General features: G+C 39.9%; 3 protein-coding genes across 3 annotated transcripts in view; all 3 read right to left on the bottom strand.

Moving 5' to 3' along the window:
• Window positions 1–526: 526 nt before the first annotated feature.
• abhd8b (abhydrolase domain containing 8b) lies at window positions 527–3,993 on the bottom strand. The gene is made up of 5 exons (XM_084100698.1): window positions 3,713–3,993; window positions 2,036–2,799; window positions 1,777–1,947; window positions 1,417–1,633; window positions 527–1,222 (listed from the first exon to the last, which is right to left on the bottom strand). The coding sequence occupies exons 2-5, from the start codon at window positions 2,788–2,790 to the stop codon at window positions 920–922; spliced, it is 1,446 nt and encodes a 481-aa protein (XP_083956824.1). The 5' UTR covers window positions 2,791–2,799; window positions 3,713–3,993; the 3' UTR covers window positions 527–919.
• Window positions 3,994–4,117: 124 nt separating this feature from the next.
• Window positions 4,118–10,504, bottom strand: dda1 (DET1 and DDB1 associated 1). The gene is made up of 5 exons (XM_084100531.1): window positions 9,764–10,504; window positions 8,627–8,707; window positions 8,436–8,487; window positions 8,218–8,279; window positions 4,118–5,563 (listed from the first exon to the last, which is right to left on the bottom strand). The coding sequence occupies exons 1-5, from the start codon at window positions 9,770–9,772 to the stop codon at window positions 5,453–5,455; spliced, it is 315 nt and encodes a 104-aa protein (XP_083956657.1). The 5' UTR covers window positions 9,773–10,504; the 3' UTR covers window positions 4,118–5,452.
• Window positions 10,505–11,616: 1,112 nt separating this feature from the next.
• The window catches only part of ano8b (anoctamin 8b), a 33,912-nt gene continuing 24,620 nt past the window's right edge, over window positions 11,617–20,908 (bottom strand). The window contains exons 14-17 of the mRNA XM_084100323.1: window positions 20,468–20,659; window positions 20,222–20,353; window positions 17,958–18,068; window positions 11,617–16,486 (exon numbers count right to left, since the gene is read on the bottom strand). Coding sequence (XP_083956449.1) covers window positions 15,794–16,486; window positions 17,958–18,068; window positions 20,222–20,353; window positions 20,468–20,659 — 1,128 coding nt within the window. The 3' untranslated portion in view covers window positions 11,617–15,793. The remainder of the gene's footprint in view (window positions 16,487–17,957; window positions 18,069–20,221; window positions 20,354–20,467; window positions 20,660–20,908) is intronic.

Genomic DNA, 20,908 nt, shown 5'->3' with positions numbered 1-20,908 from the left:
TGCCTTGAGTCCAGGCTGCAGGGTTTTTGACCTCAGGGGTGACTTCAAATTACTGCCCATGTTTTTATGTTGGCACAAATTCAGTTTTTGGTTGGGTAGCAAAGTTGTTTAAAAGTGAAACACTAACTGTTTGTTTGAACATTGATTGAATGATGCTTTCTTTAATCATATTAAACCTAGAATATTACCAGATCTACGAGAACTTGATGGATTTTTCTTTCACAACATGCAATGCAATGGGTAGCCTATCAAAGACTGCATTTGTGCTTCATATCAAGTCTCTCTTTTAGAATTCATGTGGGCTATGTGTTGGTAGGCTAATGTCTGGATGTGAAGCAGACGTTTTTGTTTTTTTTTACTTTACTCAATCACCCTTTTAACAGTAATTCAGCAGAGCTGGAGTACTTTCAACATAAAAAGACTAAACCTATGAAAAAATATTATTCTGCTTTCCACCACAGCTGAATAACTCGGACATCAGCTGATAGTAAACTAAATGCCATGCAAAGCACCCATAGTGACACTATTTCATTGTGAATTTTGAATATTTAATACTGAGATCATCATTTGTGTGAAATAAACATTTTTGAGCTGACAATTATAACATTTTATCCTGTCACATACACCCATGGTAAACATAAGAATGCAAACCATTTGAATAGGCTGGTGTTATCTGATTGTAAAAAAAAAAAGCATCCTCTAAGGAACCTCATCTCATTCAAAAGCTGGGAATAGTCAACCACTCTGCTCTGGGACAAATGTCCCTCTGAGCTTTTCTGTGAGTCTGGTTGCTGCAGTCATACATAGACCAACTGGCAAATATCCAAGGACATCCTACATTCAAATTGTTCCATTAAAAATGTCCCACATGGAAGAGCAGAGCAAATTTAACACCTTTAAATGTATACCGTAACTTTAGCTATTTCTTGCCCTTGGATCTGATGTCCTCTGTCCCAGTATTGATGGCTTTTGGTGCAGTTGTTGGTCTTGTTAAGTTTGGCTGAGATTTGGAGGGTGACTTAGGGGCAGTTTTTGGTCTTGCTGTGTCCTCTGGGTGTTTGGTGGTGGTCTTTGTGGGGGCTGCCTCCTGTTTGGGTTTCGAGGCAGTTGCAGGCTGCCACAGGAAGAATTCATGTAAGAGAGTATTCACTATATCGGGGCACTCCATCATGACCATGTGACTTCCGTCATCAATGACCTTCAAGAACCCCAGCAAGAGGATCTACAAGAAGGTTAGTAAAGGAGGAAAGAGTTATTGATATGTTTTTGCTCACCAGCTTATCAAAATATTTCAAATATCTGTGGTCAACGGCCACTTAAACTCAGAAACTGTATTCACAGAATCTCTAATTACAGGAGGAAAAAGACACAACTTAATGGACAAGGCCCAAAGCTTGGAACATAAAATCACTGTACCTCTGCCATGCGCTGGTCCTCTTGTACTGGAACAAACTTGTCGTACATGCCGTGAACCAGCAGAACAGGCACTGTGATTTCAGCGTGGTAGACCTCATCACCCTCCGGCCAGTACTGTCCACTCATCATGGACCGCAGAACGAAGGAAGACACATTGAAGGCTTTGTTCTCTTTTAGTAGCTTTCTTTCTCTTGTTCCCTGATGGGCAAATCCAGCCCTTGAAGAAAGAAAAAAGCATCTTTATTAGTAAAAAAAAACATTAAATTAAATGGACATGGTGGTTGTCAAACATAGATACTCGTGTTCAAGCTGGCAGAAAGCAAGGCAGGGACAATATGTCCTATTTACAATTATTCTTACATGAGGAAACTCCAGGTGAGGCACGGGGACAGGAAATTAAGGACACACGAGGGCAAGTTGAAGACAGAGCACAGACTGGGCTCGAGTGCTGTCGGACCTCCACCATTAATCATCACAACTTTATGAACTTGTTCCGGATACTCATGAGCCAGGAAGGTACAAAACGAGACACTGCTCAAAGAAAGAAAATGCTCAAATTAGCGGGAAAATGTATCTGCATTTACCAGGCAAATGAGTAAATTTGCGGACCATTTCTCACCCATATGAGTGTCCAACTAAAATATTCCGCCTCTTTGCATATCGCTTGAAGATGATTCTAACGTCCTCAGCCAGAGCGTAAAAGGTATAGGCAGCAGGGATCTGAGGGGCTGAACTTGCACCATGGCCGACCAGGTCTGGGGCAATGACCTCATAACCAAGTTGGGAGAAATAGTCCAGTTGGCTTCCCCAGATATCCAGCGATCCCCCGACTCCATGTATGAAAAACAAGGCCACGTCAGGGTGAGTACCTTTGCAGCATGTGATCTTCCGCTCGCAGTCGATCACAATTGAGCGCTTGGGTTTGCGCCGTCTGCGCTGCACTTGCTGCAGATCCTGCTGGGGTGCAGGATTGGTATCGGTAGCCTGTCCTGGGGCTGACCCTGGTGTGGGCTCAGTAGCCTGGCCTGCTGCAGGAGGCTCACAGTTGGAAACGTCCATATCCACAGTGTTGTCTCCGTTCTGATAGCGGACCAGCTCTGGATGGGTGGCTTCATTGACGTTCTCAATCAGAAGCTGTCCATTTCGGTACACTGAGATTTTGCGCTTGCAGCTCACAGTACCCCCTTCCCCAGTCCCTGGCTCCTCAACCACTGGTCTGTCTGGGATAATATGTCGAACTCTCAGAATCCTTCCTGGTTTCACCTCAACAAATTCGAAACCATCGGTGGGCTCGGATGATTCAATAGGGGCCACCACGTTAGTAGATTTCCCTGTAAAGCAACAGAATAGTCCATCCACAAAGCTGGTGAGCATGGTGAACGCCTGGGGAAATAAGAAGTACATTTGTGTTCTCAAAAAAATATCAATGCTTTAGTACATGGACTTCTGTAAAATTCAGATTGGCTGATCAAGGATCCACACATACTCATGTATGATATTTTATTTATCTCCAGTGTGCAACAAGCTACCCATGTAATCTTGCCAAAAAGTGACCCCAGAGCCTGATACTGCCTCCACCATGCTTGTTGTTGGAAATTAAGTTGGATGTTGGGTTGTTTTTGCATCAAATATAATGCTTTGCTTTTAAGTCTTTTATCTACAGTTATTCTCACAGGACCACAGACTTTTGGGAGCTACTAGCATCTCCTTTCTCAAAAGCGGTGTCTTTCTAGCCACTCTCCCCAAGATGCTGAATCTGTGAAAATACACTCATTCTGCCTGTCTATATATCTCTTTGTGTATTGTATAGTATTGTGTGCATGTTACAAACAGTAATGCATACTTGCAGATTCGCAAACAGTTTCATGGGGCAATAATGATTTCATTCTTTTACAAGGTGTGGATTATATGGAGTTTTGGCTGCCCCAAACTAACAGTGCCTCAAAATCTGATTATAATTTTGATTTATTTAATTTCAAATTTTTTACTTTAGATTTCACATTGCTTCTAAGATTGCTCCTCTGTGTGCCTTAGTGCTTTGGTCTGGCCTTTAAAAAAAAGAAGAAGGTTTTTATTTGAATAACTGACATCCATGTACTTAATGGAAGATCTTTTCTATGCCTGTCAGGTGAAAATGTAAATAGCCTACTCTGATAGAAGTGAATACTATTTGAAAGTGGCGTAATTAGTTGCATCAAAGTTACGAACAGGCTTTGGCCTTGTAGGTTGCCTCCAATTTTAGGTATGATAAATACATTTATATTCCTTCACATTACTGTACAGTGAAATATCTTACCTGATTACCAATGTTCCCGATACATGAAAAAGATGGATCTCCGACTCCAGTACCGTCTCTTCCCAGTGTAATGAAATTGCGGGTTTGTAATCTGCTACCCTCAATCCAATAATCTAATCTAAATCGAATCTGTCCCACGCAATAAAAATCTTTAAATAAACTTATTTTGATGTTAAGAAAAAAACAAAACAAATAATAAGAGCAACAATGGGACTGTTCGCTTTCATTTACTTCCTATCTTCCAAATCTACGTGCCAACATGGTCGCAGAGTAAGAACTTCAGATTAAAGCGGATTACACCTGTTGAGCATATGCCGTTACAGCCTCACTGAAAACATGCCACTGACTGGCCAATTTTAAGTATTCAACCATAATCTCTTGCCTTGAATTTATTGACAATGAAAATGTTTTAATTTCATTTTTATTTTGATTCTCAAAAACATTTTTGACCTCAAACATAAGAGTTGGGAAGGCTTCATAAGAACAAGAACATACAATTGCAGTCATTGTGGAAACTTTCAACTAGATTTAGACTCAAGATGGGCTGGTCTCTGCACACAAGAGGATTTAAATGCTTCCTTTACTCAAAACATTTTCCAAAGCCACATTGCATGCATGATTTTTTATTTTATTTTTTGTTAATGTCGATGGCTTCAATACATTTCGATCTTTTCATCAAGAACATATGAACAAACTTTGCCAGGAAACAGCTTGAAACTGCCGACTTAACATAACATGGTGTCTCCAGCCACAGTGAAAACACAGTTTTACGGATGTTGTGGACTCTATTAAGCCCCATGTGTAAAGCTTCTACTGTTTATTGGACCACAACCACAGTTCACCGACTCCCTCTGCAGGTTAAGAGAGGATGCTGCATAGATGCCCCTTAAATCTCAGGACTCCAACACAACTACAAACCCAGAAAACAAAGGAGAGACATCATTAATCTCTAACCAGGGAAAATCCCATCACACGCAGAAATGGATTGCAAATGAATCGGCGCACAGGGATTAAGTCAATGATGGAGTTGGGCATTTGAATGCAGGTGATCGATTAATGATTCCAGAGAACTGCCGAAACTAACACAGCACTGAAAGCTCATATGACAACAGGAGGAAGTGAGGGAGACATTGACATTTGTAAGTCACCATTTGTATTTCTTCACATCATCCTCAATCTGTAGCAACAGATTTGCAGTCCTAACAGTGCATTCATGCACAAGTATGCACCTGCTAGGAAGACCGTTACATGACCAACACGAAACACTACATCTAAATCTGCCGAACGAGGCTGTACATTTCGGAAATTCCCTTTTTGGACACTTGACTTGAGACCCTGTGTTTTTAGTTTTAGTGCCTGTGGCGGAGTATATAATGAAAGCAAAAATCCACAGCTGAGATTACTAGGGTGTTTTTAAACTTAAATTGCATTGATAGTGTCCTAAACAAAATCATAATTTTCACACGTCTTCACAGCAGACATTCCTTATTATGTGCTTGTTGAATACCGCAGTACCCGCCCCCTCTCACCCCCAAGCAGTTCAGAGTTCAGCAGAATCTTCGAAGCTGGCAGTGGAAACCCGTCGTGCCCCCACACATTCACAACTGGGCACTGACTGCATTAGGAAGCACTCAGTAAAATAATAAAAGCACACTGTAAGATAAGTGTTCCATTTCCTTCTTTCTGAGATGAATTCCTGTGTGGTGTGCGGGTGTTGTGTCCGTTGGAAGGGGGGGTCCTCTACGAGTCCTCGTTCATCTCCTGGCTGTCTGTCCGGGCGATTTTGCGGGGCGGTGCTGGGCTGCCACCCTCTCCTTCCGCTTGCTCCTGCTCTCGCTTTTTAGCTGCATTCTGCAGGACGAAAAAAAGAAGAAGTTTAAATTCATCTTTCAGGCAGCTGCATTTCTCACCAAAAAATTCTATTTTTCCATTCCACTGTGGCGCTTTTCCATCATTTTTCCTATTTAAACTTGCACTTGATGGGCATGTTTGAAGGCCCTGATTTACTCGACAAAGTTCTTTTCAATTCCTCCCTTAGGGGTAAATGAACCGTAACAACAGTACAACAGTATACTGTTGGAGAAACATTCTGACTCCACGCTGGCTAAAAGCTGCTGAGAGCGATGTTTAGGTGAATATGTAAATATGTATAAAAAAAACAGCAAAAATAACAGCAGTGACAAAAGCAGTCAAGAAAGCTTTGCATCGGATCATGGCGATGGCTTGCACAAACTCTTAAATTCAGCTCTCCATTAGGGATGTCAATTTTAACAAATTCCCATGATTGATCGTCGTTTAAATTAACGATCAATTAATCGATTAATCGTTAGCCGTAACACTGCATTATGAGTCTGCTGCAGTGGCATATGGCCAACAGCATGACAGGGTGTGCAAATACTGCACAAAACGCTATGTTCCTCACCAAATGAATGAGATTGTTTTTTAATCTAAATAAAGGGCTAGTAGGATTTTAAAATGTTTCAATGTGATTGATTATTTAATTAAATTAATTATTTAATAATCAAATATAACGACTAATGAAAAGTGTCACCAACGCCTCAGATGCGTGCTTGGAATATGTGACTGTTGTGGACGTGCTCTTCCTGGAACAACGCGCTGAAAATGGCAACTAAACCCAATTAATTCACAACGATTGAATAAAACAGTGTTCTCATGTTATGTAATATGACAGTCCTAGTCATAGTTATTATTAACCGTGCATTGCTGTTTGAGCTGCGCGCTGAATGAATACAGTAAAACTGGAGCACTTTGCTAGCGCGTTATTTAACTCAAAGAAATGCATCCTATATGAGATTAATCAGATATATACAAAATAAACAATATTACAAATGATATCTGCACAAAATGAAGCGAATGCACAAGTGAACTTGAACTAAGTTACGTGCCATTCAGAATGTTGTGGACGCGCTATTTCTGGAGCAACGCGACTATGGCAACTAAACCCAAATAATTCACAATATTTTATTACAATATTGTTCTCTTTATAATGTTATGTAATATGACAGTCCAATAGTCATTATTAGTCGTGCATTGCCGTTTGAGCTGCGCGCGCTGAAACTGAAGAGGATCACCGTAAGCTTTACTACATTAATTCTTAACCAAATGCATCCTATATGAGATAAATCAGATATAGATAGGCCTACACAAAATAAACACAACATTACAACTTACATTTGCACAAAACAAAAGGCTGCGAATGCACACGCATCATGATGTCATGATGAAGGTGTAAAATGGTCCCAAACATAACTCCGGCGTGCTCGCTATACATGTTTTGCGGTCGAGCAGCACGTACGCGCATGAACCTGCTTAATCGATGATCAATATGTTTTATCGATTAAATGTATTATCGACAATTAATCGATCGTCGATTAAACGTTAACATCCCTACTCTCCATTCAAATCACAGGAAAAATACAAAATCCAAGTTCTCCTAAACATGAGACGTGCATTTTATTAAAGGGGTTATGACATGAGAAATCTAATTTTCCATGAGCTTTTGACACATAAGAGGTCTTTGTACCATTAAGACATCCTGCAAGTTTCATAGCTTAAACGTTTCCCTACAGTATATTATTTACTTAATTATGTACCAAAAACAGCTTGTTTGGATATTGTGGGATCTGTGACATCACATGGGCAAATAGATTTGCATATGACTGCCTCTAGAGCAAGACAACAGCGAATCACAGCACCATATGCTCCGCCCACAGGCATTCAGTCACTTAACGGCTGACACCCATCAACACGGATGAGAGCATCACGCCAAAAACAAATAGATTATAATCAATGTAATCACGTGGTCTACAGTGGATAAGGTACACACATACGCATTTAATTTCTGACGTAATCGAGTCTGCTGAGTGAAAGAGTGAAACAGTTAGTTTGCATCTCTGTAACATCAGGAAGCGGATGGTTTATTTTTTATGGCGTCACATCAGAGGACTACATGTTTGTTTGAAACATTTGACTGCAGATTTTTTAGCAAACGCGCCAAAGTGTGGGTAATGGAGGGTACACAAATAAACTTTTGTTGATAGATGAAGCAGTCAGCTGTCTGTGACAGCAGCTATATCGCAATTGATACCGTTTCCTATGCAGTGACGTTAGCTAAGAGTTTGAACTGCTTTACTACACCACAGTTTTTACACTGTTTTTATTGGTAACTGGTTTTATTTCTCTAAAGCCATATTTATTTGCACATTTTTACACCTTGGTGAGATTCACCCGGCGACCGCTCGGGTCCCTATAACAGAAAGCCACAGGTTTTTCAGTGAACCAAAAAATGTATGAAGGGACTTGAATTTGTCCAATGGGAATTGATTGAATGGTTGTGGTTTGCTATTGCTGTGATCTCATGTGAGCGAAAGGTAGTCCTGCCCTCGTGCCAGTAAATACATCATCCGAGAAGTGAACGAATGTAGTGAATGAAATGAGTCAATTTATCCATTGCTTTGTCAACCAAGAGCTTGATGAACACTTGCCTTTTTGTCCCACTGTTGATGAAGATAACGCAAAAGGATGTTTGTCTTCTCTGTGACAATGACTAAGAGGAGAGAAAAAAACAAACTAAAATTAGGCTTCAGACTGAAACAAAGTGTTTTAAGAGACACATCAGCTTTCATTTTACTGAGCAACGTGGTTCTACATTTTAAATGGTTGTACAACAGGCCTTCATCCATGACTTCACACAAGAACTCACTCTGCTCGGAGGGATACTCTCGTGTAGGCAGATATACTGACGGCCTTCTGTTCTGTAACACACAATAAACGGACTGTTAATGTGATTTAAACAAAACCTGAAAATGTAATTCACAGCTGCAGTGTGAAAATGCGCACTGAATATTCAGAAAGAACATTGCAAAATGAATCATTTAGGCCAGCAAACCTTACCGATGCTTTACATACGGAGTCCGCATGAAATCTGCTGAAGTTTGTCTTATTATACACAGGTAGTCCTTTCAGGAAATCTGCCTTCAAAATGTTAAGAGTCAAAAAGAGGTTAAAATGCTTACTAGAAATATACCTGAAGTGCTACATTAGTACATTTGATATTGGACAGATGGACAGTCTAGAGGGGAAAGCCATTTTCCTAGGTGTTCACTTATTCCGGAGTAGGTATTAAAGACATGATTCAGTGAATATAAATGATCTTTTACAACACAAATGTTTACTGACAGTTTAGATACAGACACGCTATTACTGAATGAACTACTGCACATAAAATAATCCCAGAAAAATATCAGTTACCCATGATTGTAGATTTATTGATCACAATACCCATCAGCCAATGATCTTATAGACTTGAAGTAGTCATTGGAGCAGGACTCATTTAGCTAACAATCAATAACATGAGGAACCTTAATGGCACTTATATAAATACACATCTAAATAATACATCTAAAAAAATGTATCTCATTTCAGACATTTGCTGAGAGAGTAAACTCATATCCAGATGAAGGATGATGCATGTCAACCTTTGGGCGTTGCCAGTCTAGTCCACTAGATCTGTAGAGGTTATATGATTGATCTTTTTGATTCGAATTCTTTTAAATAATATCTGATCGAAATAACACTAATAAAATGAATGTATTCAGGTCGTGACTGTTTAACAAAAGCTTAGGCGAGTCTCGCTCGCGCTTGTCAACATGCTAATACGAGCTAACACATTAGCATGACATGTGTGGTGTGATTTAAAGATAATTCAAATACCAAATCACCTGATAACCATAAAATAAAAGTTTTAGTACGCCTAGTAACAGGATTCAACCATGATAATATGTTTATTTTAGGCTGTTGCTATAATAAAATTGTACATTAAGTAACTTAGTCATGAGTGTTTGAAGCGGCCTAGCATGCTAACTCTATAACCAAAGCAGCCTGTCAGCTGAAAACGACTAAAATATGATCTATGTAGAGCAGATTTTAGCATTCAACATGATATTTCAGCGCCCATTCCTTTACAACTGCGCGTAACTAACTTACTCATCTGAAACATGAAAATATGAAGCTGTGAGTGCAGAAACTTACTTTGTCCATGGTGAAGTCAGTTCAGTCCTGTAAGTTAGCTGTTTGTGCTCAGACAGGCCTGAACACTGACAGAAATCTGAGGTTTGAACCCGGTTCCACTCAGTCACTAACTTACTTACTTTCTCACTCACTCACTAACTTACCACTGAATACGACACTTAGACCTACACACAGAAATAAGCGTGTGAATACAACGAGCGACACAAATAAACAGCAGCTGAGCTACAACTGAAAGCTACCGACTGACAAGTCTCTCTCTCTTTCTCTCTCTTTCTCTTTCTCTCTCTCTCTTGCAGTTGCAAAAAAAAATTCCCCATGGTAACCGTAGTGTCCTTCAAAATACAATAATTACTGCAGTTGTTACTACAATAAAACTGTGGTAACCTGCTATTATCAAAATAAGAAAGAAAAGAAAAGTTTTTAAAAAAGTATATTGGTAGAGCAATTTTAATTAGTCCAATAATATACAATATGTTTCTCTTAATGAACCCTTGTATAATATAAGAAATGTGGGTACGAACGGAGGGGGGTAAGTTGATTCAATACAATTCACCAAAAATCACACAATGGGAAACTGAGTAAAACCAGCAAATATGTACCATTAACACTTCAAAACAAGCATGTGTTAAACTGTTTAAAATATATATATTTAAACATTTTAAAGTCAACATGAAATCAAAGTTGACCATTCTTATTTTTCTTATGGAATATTAAAGTGTTTATTATAAATAATTTATCTGTGCACATTTTTTAAAAATTAATATGCCCTCATAATCTTAAATCAAAATAGCTTGCAGCGATATGTTTTCTCTGATGACGGCGCCAGGGCGGGACAACCTGTCACTCAAATGAGATCCACCAATAGATCCAATCAATTCCTGATGGACAACATCAAGCCCCGCCCTACATTTGTTCTTGTTCGAGAAACCGTTTCGCGGATATACCTCACAATATGAGAGAAAAAACTATCACAACTACCATTAATTCCTATTTTAAGCAGAAGCGTGAAAAAGCACCTCTTCTGTGCGCTTTTGATTCCCAGCAAACTCAACATGCATAAACTGATAAAAAATTATCAGTTCAACGCAGTTTAAGTTTCTTCAGATAAAAAGCGTCTGCCAATTTCATAAATGTTAATACTTAGAAAGTGACAAAACAAAACACATAAAAAATAAGTTTTATTTTAGGTCACGGCTGCCCAGCTGCAGTCAAACTGACCCGCAAATATTATAATTAAGAAATTGTGTACGTGCATTCCACAAGATAACAGAGTATCAACATTTTGCAGGCATTTTCATGCTCCTAAGAAAATTTCAAGACAAACATTACAGGGGGTAGTTCACCCAAAAATGAAAATTCTGTCATCATTTACTCACCCTCATGTTGTTTCAAATCAGTATGGATTTCTCTCTTCTGCTGAACACAAAACAAGATACTTTGACTTCCATAGTATTTTTTTTTTCCAGACTATGGAAGTCAATGGGTGCAGTCAACTGTTTGGTAACCCATATTCATCAAAATATCTTCTTTTGTGTTCAGCAGAAGAGAGACATTTACAGGTTTGTAACAACCTGAGGGTGAGTAAATTATGACAGAATTTTCATTTTTGGGTGAACTATCCCTTTAACTTAGTTTTTCCATCAACTCAGAAATTGAAATCAGTCAAAATGAACCGCAATATTTAAAACATATCGTAGCCTACAAAAAAATGATTGAGATTGAGCAAATTCATATGAATTATAGCATCCAATTTGCCAAAACGTAAAATAGTTTTTTTTTAATTATGAGTGTTGAAAATACTAAAGCAGCATATTAGAAAACTGTAACTGAAAGAGAAACTGAAAGACAATACAGAAATTTAAATCTGTTTATTATCCCATTTCAATTCTTACAAAAATATGACAAAATAAAAGAAATAAATAATCCCATTCCCTAATATTGTTTTCTTTAATAAAGAAAAGTTTTACAGTGAAACATTGGAAGAGCTCATGATAGGTTTGTGAGGTTGCCTTCAGAGAGGGAATTCTGTGGCCCCCTCATCACAATCAGTTCATATTTCACAGTTAGACCGAATGTAAAGCAGTTCTTACACGACAAACCTACGCAGCCTCGTAATGCTTTCAGCTAGCGGCAGCTTAACTATTCACATCTTTCAATTAAACAACAATAACGGAAACAGAAATGATACAGGGATGACAAAACATTACAGCAGCCTCACGGCATCGAAGACACCATGATCTATCATATTGCAGAGTTCAGGTCGAAAAGAAAGCAACAAACAACCAAAAATGCCTGTTACTAACAAATTATTCACCACTCAGTGAATGAGCATCGGACAGTTAAAGACGGTTTATCTTTTACTCTTTTAAATATAACATATCCAACCTATATCAAATTTTAAATTCAAATCCCACGAGGGATGTGTATTAGTTGTGGTAATATAACTAATATTTTAAGACCCAAAGGAAGTGTCAGGCTGTAAACACACTGCTGCGTCAGGCCAGGGTGTTGAAGTGGATGAATTTGTCAATGAAATGAAATAACTTAGTGGCTTGATAAACATGTACTAAACATAAAACAGATTCAAATCACCATTCAGGCCAAAATATTATTGCAACAATGTCTGCTCAGCAAATCCTGTCAACCAAATGTAGAACAAATGCATAGCTTGTTTTATTTTTTTCTATGAAACTAAAAAGTAAATCTGTAATAATCCATTACTTGAGGCACCTCTCGTCTCTTCATGACCTTACACTGGAATATAAGCTCATACACACTGCTTCACAGAAACCCTTCACAGGGTGTGACACCGTGACTTGTGTGACAGGTTTTTGATAGCAACAACTGAGTACATTGTGTGGAGATAAGACCCTCCCTTCAGTTGCTCAGGTCAGTGTTACAGTAATTCAAAGAATTCTTTCAAAAACACACTCAAACTGCCTCTAAAGACAGAGATGGTTTGTTTGAGAAACTAATACGTCGTCCTTCACACTTCCAAACCGAAGCACGTGCTTAGCAGCTTTACACTAAAATAATGTGCAAAGAGGAGGCAAATATTAGTTTTGCTTCAGTAAAAAAAGAAACAATTATATAAATCGGTAGACATGAATGATAACAAATGCTGAATATTAAACTGGAGTAAAAAAATGACAGTATATTATTTCAGTAGTGTATTAATAAAAAATAAAATACAGCATTTCCATATGTAATGAGGCCGGTAATGAGGCATCGTACTGCTTATATTGGCTTGCAGGATAATTCATATTTAATAAGTATTAAAGCATTATAATAATACCTGTGAAAGGTTTGGAAATACCAACTCATTCTTTATTATTACTAATCTCCAAATTTTAGAATGACAGGAAAGTCTTCAAAACTATGAAATAATACAAATGGAAGTATGGGAATTATGTAGTGATCTTATATTTGAGCTCTTCAAACTCAGCAATTCAAATTCAACTTTTGTAAAAATCAAGCATTGAAAGCACAAGGTTTGACTGGAGATGGATGAAATGTCATCTGTCAAACACACAGCTGTTTCAACACTATCTTGCTCACAGTTTAGAGTAGTTTCCAATCTGATGTTGTTAATTGGGGTTAAAGTCTGCTCTGTGTGTAACATATCAGCTTGAAGGTTCAAAACAGAGCTATAATGATAAGAATATTGGTGGCAATGTAATGTGATGACCATCAAATTTAGGAAATGACACTCATTTTTATGATAGGTATCTATGGCCCTGTTTTCCTGGTATTAAGATGCGTTTTGGTCAATCGGATCACAATTAGATGAGGGAGACGCATTCCCGTTTACATCTGGTGTTTTAATCCGTCTCTTTTGTCCACTTTCAACCACTTCTGTCCTGATTTCTTCGAGGGCAGGGTCTTTTTTCAGGACTTTCGATCTAATAGACAACATAACCTTAAACGATTTAAATATGAACATGCACGGAGACAACGGAAAAACAGAGGATGGACACAGCTTTCGTTTTTGCTCTGATAGCCACAAGACCAAGCCGAACGCTGTGAGTGCGACAAAGTTTAAATCCCATCTGGCTAGTGCGCTTCCCATAATGTTTATGCATTAGGTCAGTAGGCGGAGAATAGACAGTGTTTTGTGGCTGTTTGAACACATTCGACCACATGAGCGTCTACACCAGGGACAGGCAACTCCGGTCCTGGAGGGCCACTGTCCTGCAGAGTTTAGCTCCAACCCTAATTAAACACACCTGAACAAGGCAATCAGTGTTTTCAGGATTACTAGATAGATACAGGCAGGTGAGTTTTTATCAAGACTGAAGCTAAACTCTGCAGGACAGTGGCCCTCCAGGACCGAAGATGCCTGTCCCTGGTCTACACTATGAAAGCAATCCGGTCGAATGCGTTTTCGACTACCTCTGGAAGTGGACGAAAGTGGACAAGCTCAAAACATTTTAGACCCCGTTCACACCTGTATTTAGCATCATCCACTTGTGATCCGATCGACCAAACGCATCTTAACACCAGGTGTAAACAGGGCCTATCCGGCCTCTCCTGCTGTCTTTGTGTACAGCGCTTCACGATAGTGCCAAATGGATATATGAATTTTGAGACAAACAAGTAATCGACATCACACACCCCTTTGCATTTGTCTCTTTGCAGTTTTCATTATTGATTTTTTTTTATCTTATTAATTAACATGAAAATATTGCCATTCGGGGCCTATTATTCGGTATGGACTTACTAAACCAACAGTAGTTTTAGCTTGTAAAGTTGCTATTGCTCTACTAAACCAGCTGTTGTAAACACATACAACAGTTCTCAGGCCAAAAATCACCCATTGTTGGAACTGCTGCTTATTGTGTGATTATTGTTGTTATGATATGATGGAGGTCATACTGTGTGATTGGTATAAACTATTTTTTTTCTACTGGCAGCCCAATAAAATGTTACAATTATCAGACTAGTAATTAAACATTGCACTTTAAAAACCGTCAGAAACGCAGCTCATGCATTCCTATTTGGGTTGCAGAAAAGGCAATGTGTGTGTGATTAAGTGTTTGGAGGGGGGTCTTTTCTATGAAGTTCTCCTGTAATATAGCAAAGCATTAACCATTATGGGGCGAATTCACTAAACAGTTGCACCACTGTAGCGTGTGGCATTTCCGCACAAAACCATGCGTCTTGTTTACTAGCTGCAATCCAACTTAACCAGGTTCTATATGCGCCAATATAGCACTGTGCCATGCGTATTTAAAGGACGTCATTGTCATTCTTTCATCGTCAGCTCACTTTCTATCCAAATGAAGCGCTGACAGGAAACAGATTTTATTTTAAAATGGATGTTTGTGTGCATTTTCCAGTAGTAATTGTAGCAAGCAAATATTTTCTGACCTTTTAAAAAAAGTTCCTGCTGTGAAAATTGTACTGTCCGCTGTCTCTAAGCTATTGTCTGAAAACAAGGCGCAAGTACTTTCGTGGCAACCATTACCTGATTCGCTTACTTAAGTGAATCGGGTGCTAAAACAATGCAGACAACACGTGCAAATACACAACGCTAATTTGTGGGCGCAATATATTCTAAAGCCGAAAGTAAACTTCTCTAGTCCGTGTTCCGCTCCAGGTTGCAGACAGTCAGCATGACGCAATTTTCGTCATTAGCACAGTCCGCTATGTCCATGCACCCCATCTGCTTGGAGCCCAAATTTTGTGTCCACGTGGACTTGTGCATGTACAACAGTGCATGTGTGAGCGATTTTAGCGCTCAAAAAGAAAAGTCCACTAGGTAGCACCGAACATCCATCTGTGCTCAGTCAATAGAGTACACTTTGAAGTGCTTGCACACACAATTGTGTGTTAGATGGAGCAGAACACGGAAAATGAAGTATTCCCGGGCCTTAAGTGAATTCCCCCTTATCTATTTTACTTAACAGCTTCCAGGTCAAGTCTTACACAGCCTCAAAAACAGAAGAGGACCTTTCCCTTTCCACTCTCCCTCCCTCAGTGTTACTAAGTAGTTTCACACACTGTTTTTTAATGGAGATCAATTTCTTGTTACATCTTAGGACCTGAAGGATCAGCATCGGATGAGGATCCATTCTCCCCATTCTCTCCACAAGGGGATGGGATTTCGTCCGGGACCCCGTTGAGGTCGGACTTATTGGGGGGCTTGTCGTGCATCTGTCCGCCATCCCCTGGTTTTGAAGACTGAGCTCCATTTACACATGCCCCTCCTTCTGATTTCCCAAAGTTAAAGAGTTTCCCAGGATTGAAGGACTTGTTGGGTGATTGGGACCTCTCCGCCCTCTCCTGGACTGGAGGAACTGTTGACGTACTAGAGGAAGCTGTCGCAGTCTCTTTCTTGTTCTCGGGAGACTTCAGGAACTTGAAACTAAGAAAACCCGGTAGCTTGGGTTCACTACCCGTGGGCGACTGTGGGGAACGGGCTGTGCCGGACGAAAACTTGTTCTGTAGAGGGATGATCTGCTTCAGTTTCATGACATTGTTGTTACCGAGAAGTGAGCTGGGTCGCTTGGGTTTCTCCCCCCCAGAAGCGCTCCCCCCACCCCCTGGTCTGGTTTTGCCACTTTGGCTCTTGTCGTGGTGGTGGTCGCCGCCCGAGGAGTCCGAGCGTCCGTCGTCTCGATCCCGCCGGGCCTGATACTCCGCCTGGCGCTGCCGCTCCTCTTCCTCACGCTTCCTTCTCTGCTGCTGCTGGAAATGCTGCTGTGCCTGACGCTCATGCTTCTGAAAACACATGTCCACCAGCAATGAATACAATCGGAGTTATATTAAAAAATGTCCTAGCTCTTCCAAGCTTTATAATGGCAGTGAATGGTCGTTTATGTTTTGAAGTCCATCAAAGTGCATCCATTCATGATAAAAGTAATCCACACGGCTCTGGCGGGTTAATAAAGGCCTTCTGAACCGAAGCGATGCATTCGTGTAAGAAGAAAAAAATCCATATTTAAAACTTTATTGACTAAAATAACTAGCTTCCGGCAGACGACGAGAGGCGTCAAAGCTTACGCTACTCCTACATCCTACGTCATACATCGTCAAGTGTTACTCTTTTGGCGCAAGTCAACTTGCGTAGGCCGTCTGCCGGAAGCTAGTTATTTTAGTCGATAAAGTTTTAAATATGGATATTTTTCTTACACGAACGCATCGCTTCACTTCAGAAGGCCTTTATTAACCCCCGGAGCCATGTGGAGCACTTTTATCATGAATGGATGCTTTTTTATGGACTTCAAAACATAAACGGCCATTCACTGCCATTATAAAGCTTGGAAGAGCCAGGTCATTTTTTAATACAACTCTGATTGTATTCGTATGAAAGAAGAATGTCATATTCACTTAGGATGGCTTGAGGGTGAGTAAGTCATGGGGTAATTTTCATTTTTGGGTGAACTATCCCTTTAAAAAAAATTTATGAACAGAGACTGGGAGTATTGATATATTAATTAACCATTATTAATTTTGTGATTCCAGTTTGCTGAGGCCCCCTATTGGGCCCCAGTCTCATGGTTGAGAACCACATGATTGTTCCCTCTCCCCACTCCCCTGCTGACCTGCACTCACATTGCATTTTATCATTCCAGCTTGCCTCATTACAATGCAATCTTTTGTTTTGAAGAAAACAGGAAGAAATGCCTTCTGGGCAGATTTACTAACAGCTTGCTCCAGCGCAAACCCTCTTTTGGCGCTAAAAAACTACTGTCAGGATTTACTAAAGACACGCAGTGAAAAATTAGCACTGAAAAGGTGTGGACAGTTATTTTTGAGGCTGATCTTATTGTAGGAGTTTCCCTTTCGGAGGCAAAATTTATAAGAGCAGAGTATTTAAATGAATCGCGCAACGTGATTTATTAAGCTTTGCGCTAGTCAATTTACTGGTATTTGAGGCATTATTTATCGCCCAAAAAAGTATGTCTTAAACCAGATGATAATTTGCGCTACTCTTGGTAGATTGTGTTGGTCATTATGGAAATGATCCAGCTGAGTCTGTGTTCTTTAATTTGTGCGTTGTCAGAACTTTCCACTCCCATCTGTGTTTTTTTGGAATTGCACTCTCACACTAATTTGCCTTGTTTAGTAAATCTGGCCCTTACTTTCCTAAACATTCTTTGGTCAATCACTACTACTAATATAAAGCTAAATACTTTGTTTAAATCATCAGAATGGCTCTTGAGGGGTTGGGCGGTGGATGGGCTATTACCTTAAATGCCTCTTTGCGCTGAAACTCCAGCTTGGCCATTTCCTCTCCCACCCAGCTGGGGATGTCTGGTATTGCCACATGAATGATATACTTCAGTAAAACTGCAAAGTGCTGGTCATAAAAGGAAAGACAGAAAGAAGAACAGAAGCCAAAGTCTGTTAATTATCATTTCCCTCATGTGTGGTATAACAAAAATCTGAATACAGTTCTCCTGGAGTCACGGCGCAGAAAATACAGTCTTTAACACCAAATCCTATAAACAGAAGAAAATAGAGGGCTTCAAGTGAAAGAGGTCAGTTCAGAAGGATCTTCAGACTAACTAGCATGGTTTGAGAACTGAATAGAGGTATGGTTCATAATTGGCCTGGAGACATAGAAGTGTTAACGATAACTTTTGAAATGTGAATGACAAAGCTACACTCGTGCTTTCAGCCCTGAGGGTGCCATTGCTTTTTTTTCTAAAGGCTGGAATAAACTACACAACTCTTGCCCCGATATGCAGTTTTAACAAGGTGATTCTAGTTGCTGAAATGCAAAGTCGGTCTGCATATTTTGGGCAGTCAGAATTGGCAGATTTAAGAGAAAATTGAGCAGTGTATTATGGGCATGGACTGATTTTTTAGCATCATACTATGATTCCATCCAGTATGAAGAAATCAAGCATGTTTGATATTTTCAGCTAAAGCCGGGGACACACTTAATGACTAGCTGACACATTCTAAGACTGAACTGAACGCACTTACAGACTGTTTCCAACGACTGGAGCAGATTTTAAACACCGACTGTGAACCGACTGAACGTGACTGTCTCTGACTCGGCGCGTTTGTGCGTGATCAGTTGTAAGTATCAAATTACATTCATAATCGGCCTAACAGTCGTTAACTTACAGTCGTGTCCCCGGCTTAACAATTACATGAACAGAGAAACGCATGCTAGTTCACCCTTTTATCCAAAATGAATACAGTAAAATTAGTAACTTTATAACCTACAACGCTAATGATGTCAGGGTTCAGTTAGACTGAAATATGCCAAGGTTCAGACTACACAATATGTTTGACTTTTATGATAGTCACTGTGACAGATTATGCGATTTTGACTCCTCAATTCTTGCCGTGTCGTAGACAAAAAACATGTCAGACTACATGTTACTTATCGACCAATCATCGCTTGCCATCTTTAACGATGTGCTTGATGTCATTGAGAAGGAGGAAATAGCAACTTTTACCCTAATGCTGATTCTAGGACTCACCAGGTTAGCGCCTCTGCTATCGTTCGTCAGCATTTATCTTTTTTCACTGTTTCATGGTAGTCCTTCAAGGAAACATCATAGAGGCAGGAGTATTGTTGCCATAGCTTCACAAACCTTTCCTCCATTGCATGATTCCACCTAGCAGCACCAATAACATCATCTCTCTTTTGTTTTGTTTGTGTTTGAAAGCTGTGTACGGAAGAGCTTCTGTGCTCCTATTGGTTAATGTCACAGATGTGACGGAACCATAGACTGTAAAAAAATATGGATGTAGTGTCCATGACGTCACCCGTAGGTTTCTGAAGAGCATTTTTGAAGCCCAAAGTGGGCGGTACCAGTCGTCGCCATCTTGGCAGCGCGTCACTCCCGGATAACAGAAAATGGGCAAAGAGGTGGGATTAGCTGAGGTGACGTGACGGCTAACAGACAGCAGACAAACGGCTAGTAGTGACAGCAGCGGCAATCCACCTGTCACTCAAGTGGCCACGCCCTTAATTATGCAGAACTTTAAGGCTTAATATAAATGAAACGGATGAGTTAAAAAAAAGATTCACCCCTCACAGTTGTCATGAAGTGCAAAATTAGCTATATAGACCAATATATAGAATTCTTTTCATTTTGGGCATATTAACATAGAGGTTCTATGGGATTGACTCTCTTTTGAAGCCTGTCTCTAGCGGCCAGTCGATGAATTGCAGTTTAAGTCACTTCTGTGTTGGATTCAAGAGAGAGACCGGAAAGTTGCCGCTTGGACGGAACCCATCATGGAGGGCCGAAAAAAATACTAGACTTTCTGTCGAGACGTCGTGAAGCAGCGCAGGCGCGGCGTCGGTTGTCATCCACTATGACACACTGTGCGAGATAATCGAATGATTCTTTTCCCATTGTCGTTTACAAATAATCACGATATCCTAAGTCAAATGGATCGTGCCAAAATTGGGCTGATTTTGTGTAGTCTGAACTTGGCATTAGATTTATAGGGAGTGTGTGTATGTGCTTGAGTGTGTGTGCATACCTCTAGGATGACGATGGAGATAATGGCCATCTCAGGACTAAGCCAGGGAAACAGTCTCTGTAGCTGCCCACACTGACCAATCAGATAGCAGTTCACTATGATGGCAATCAGACCCATGGCTTCCATAACTGTCTGTGCAATGATACAGGATTTTACACAACCTTGTGATTTAAAGACACTCCTAGAACAATGTCAACTGAACACATTTGTCCTTTATGTATTTCAAAGAACTCGGTGTAGTCTAACCTGCCACTGTCCGATGCTCCCCACCCTCAAGCCGAAAGGTCTCTGTAGGCTGGTGCACAGTTTAAACGCGTCACTCCGGATCTCAATGATATTGTTGATGAGGGCACACATGGCGGCCAATGGGAAGGCAGATGAAAAGAGAACCACATATCCAAACTGGACAAACATCTCCTGGTAGTCCTGAAATGTGTCCTGGAAAGCAGTTAAGAGACTTTGTTTTAGAAGTTTAGAGGTTTTCTGAAAGCATGTCAGTTGGAAGTATCTGTTTGACTGCAGGCGATAGAATATCAGTAATCTAGAACACACAGATATTCATTTTTTTCTGATAACACACATACATTACAGAGACATTTGCAGTAGCCTCCTTTAGTCAGAAACCATTGTGTTCCATTTTAAATATTGTTAAAACATTATATAAATGAAAATTTAAAAAAGTCTATT

This window comes from Abramis brama (assembly GCF_963993115.1).
Source record: "Abramis brama genome assembly, chromosome: 23".
NCBI classification, from domain to species: Eukaryota; Metazoa; Chordata; class Actinopteri; order Cypriniformes; family Leuciscidae; genus Abramis; species Abramis brama.
This window is presented reverse-complemented; position numbering and strand designations above follow the sequence as displayed.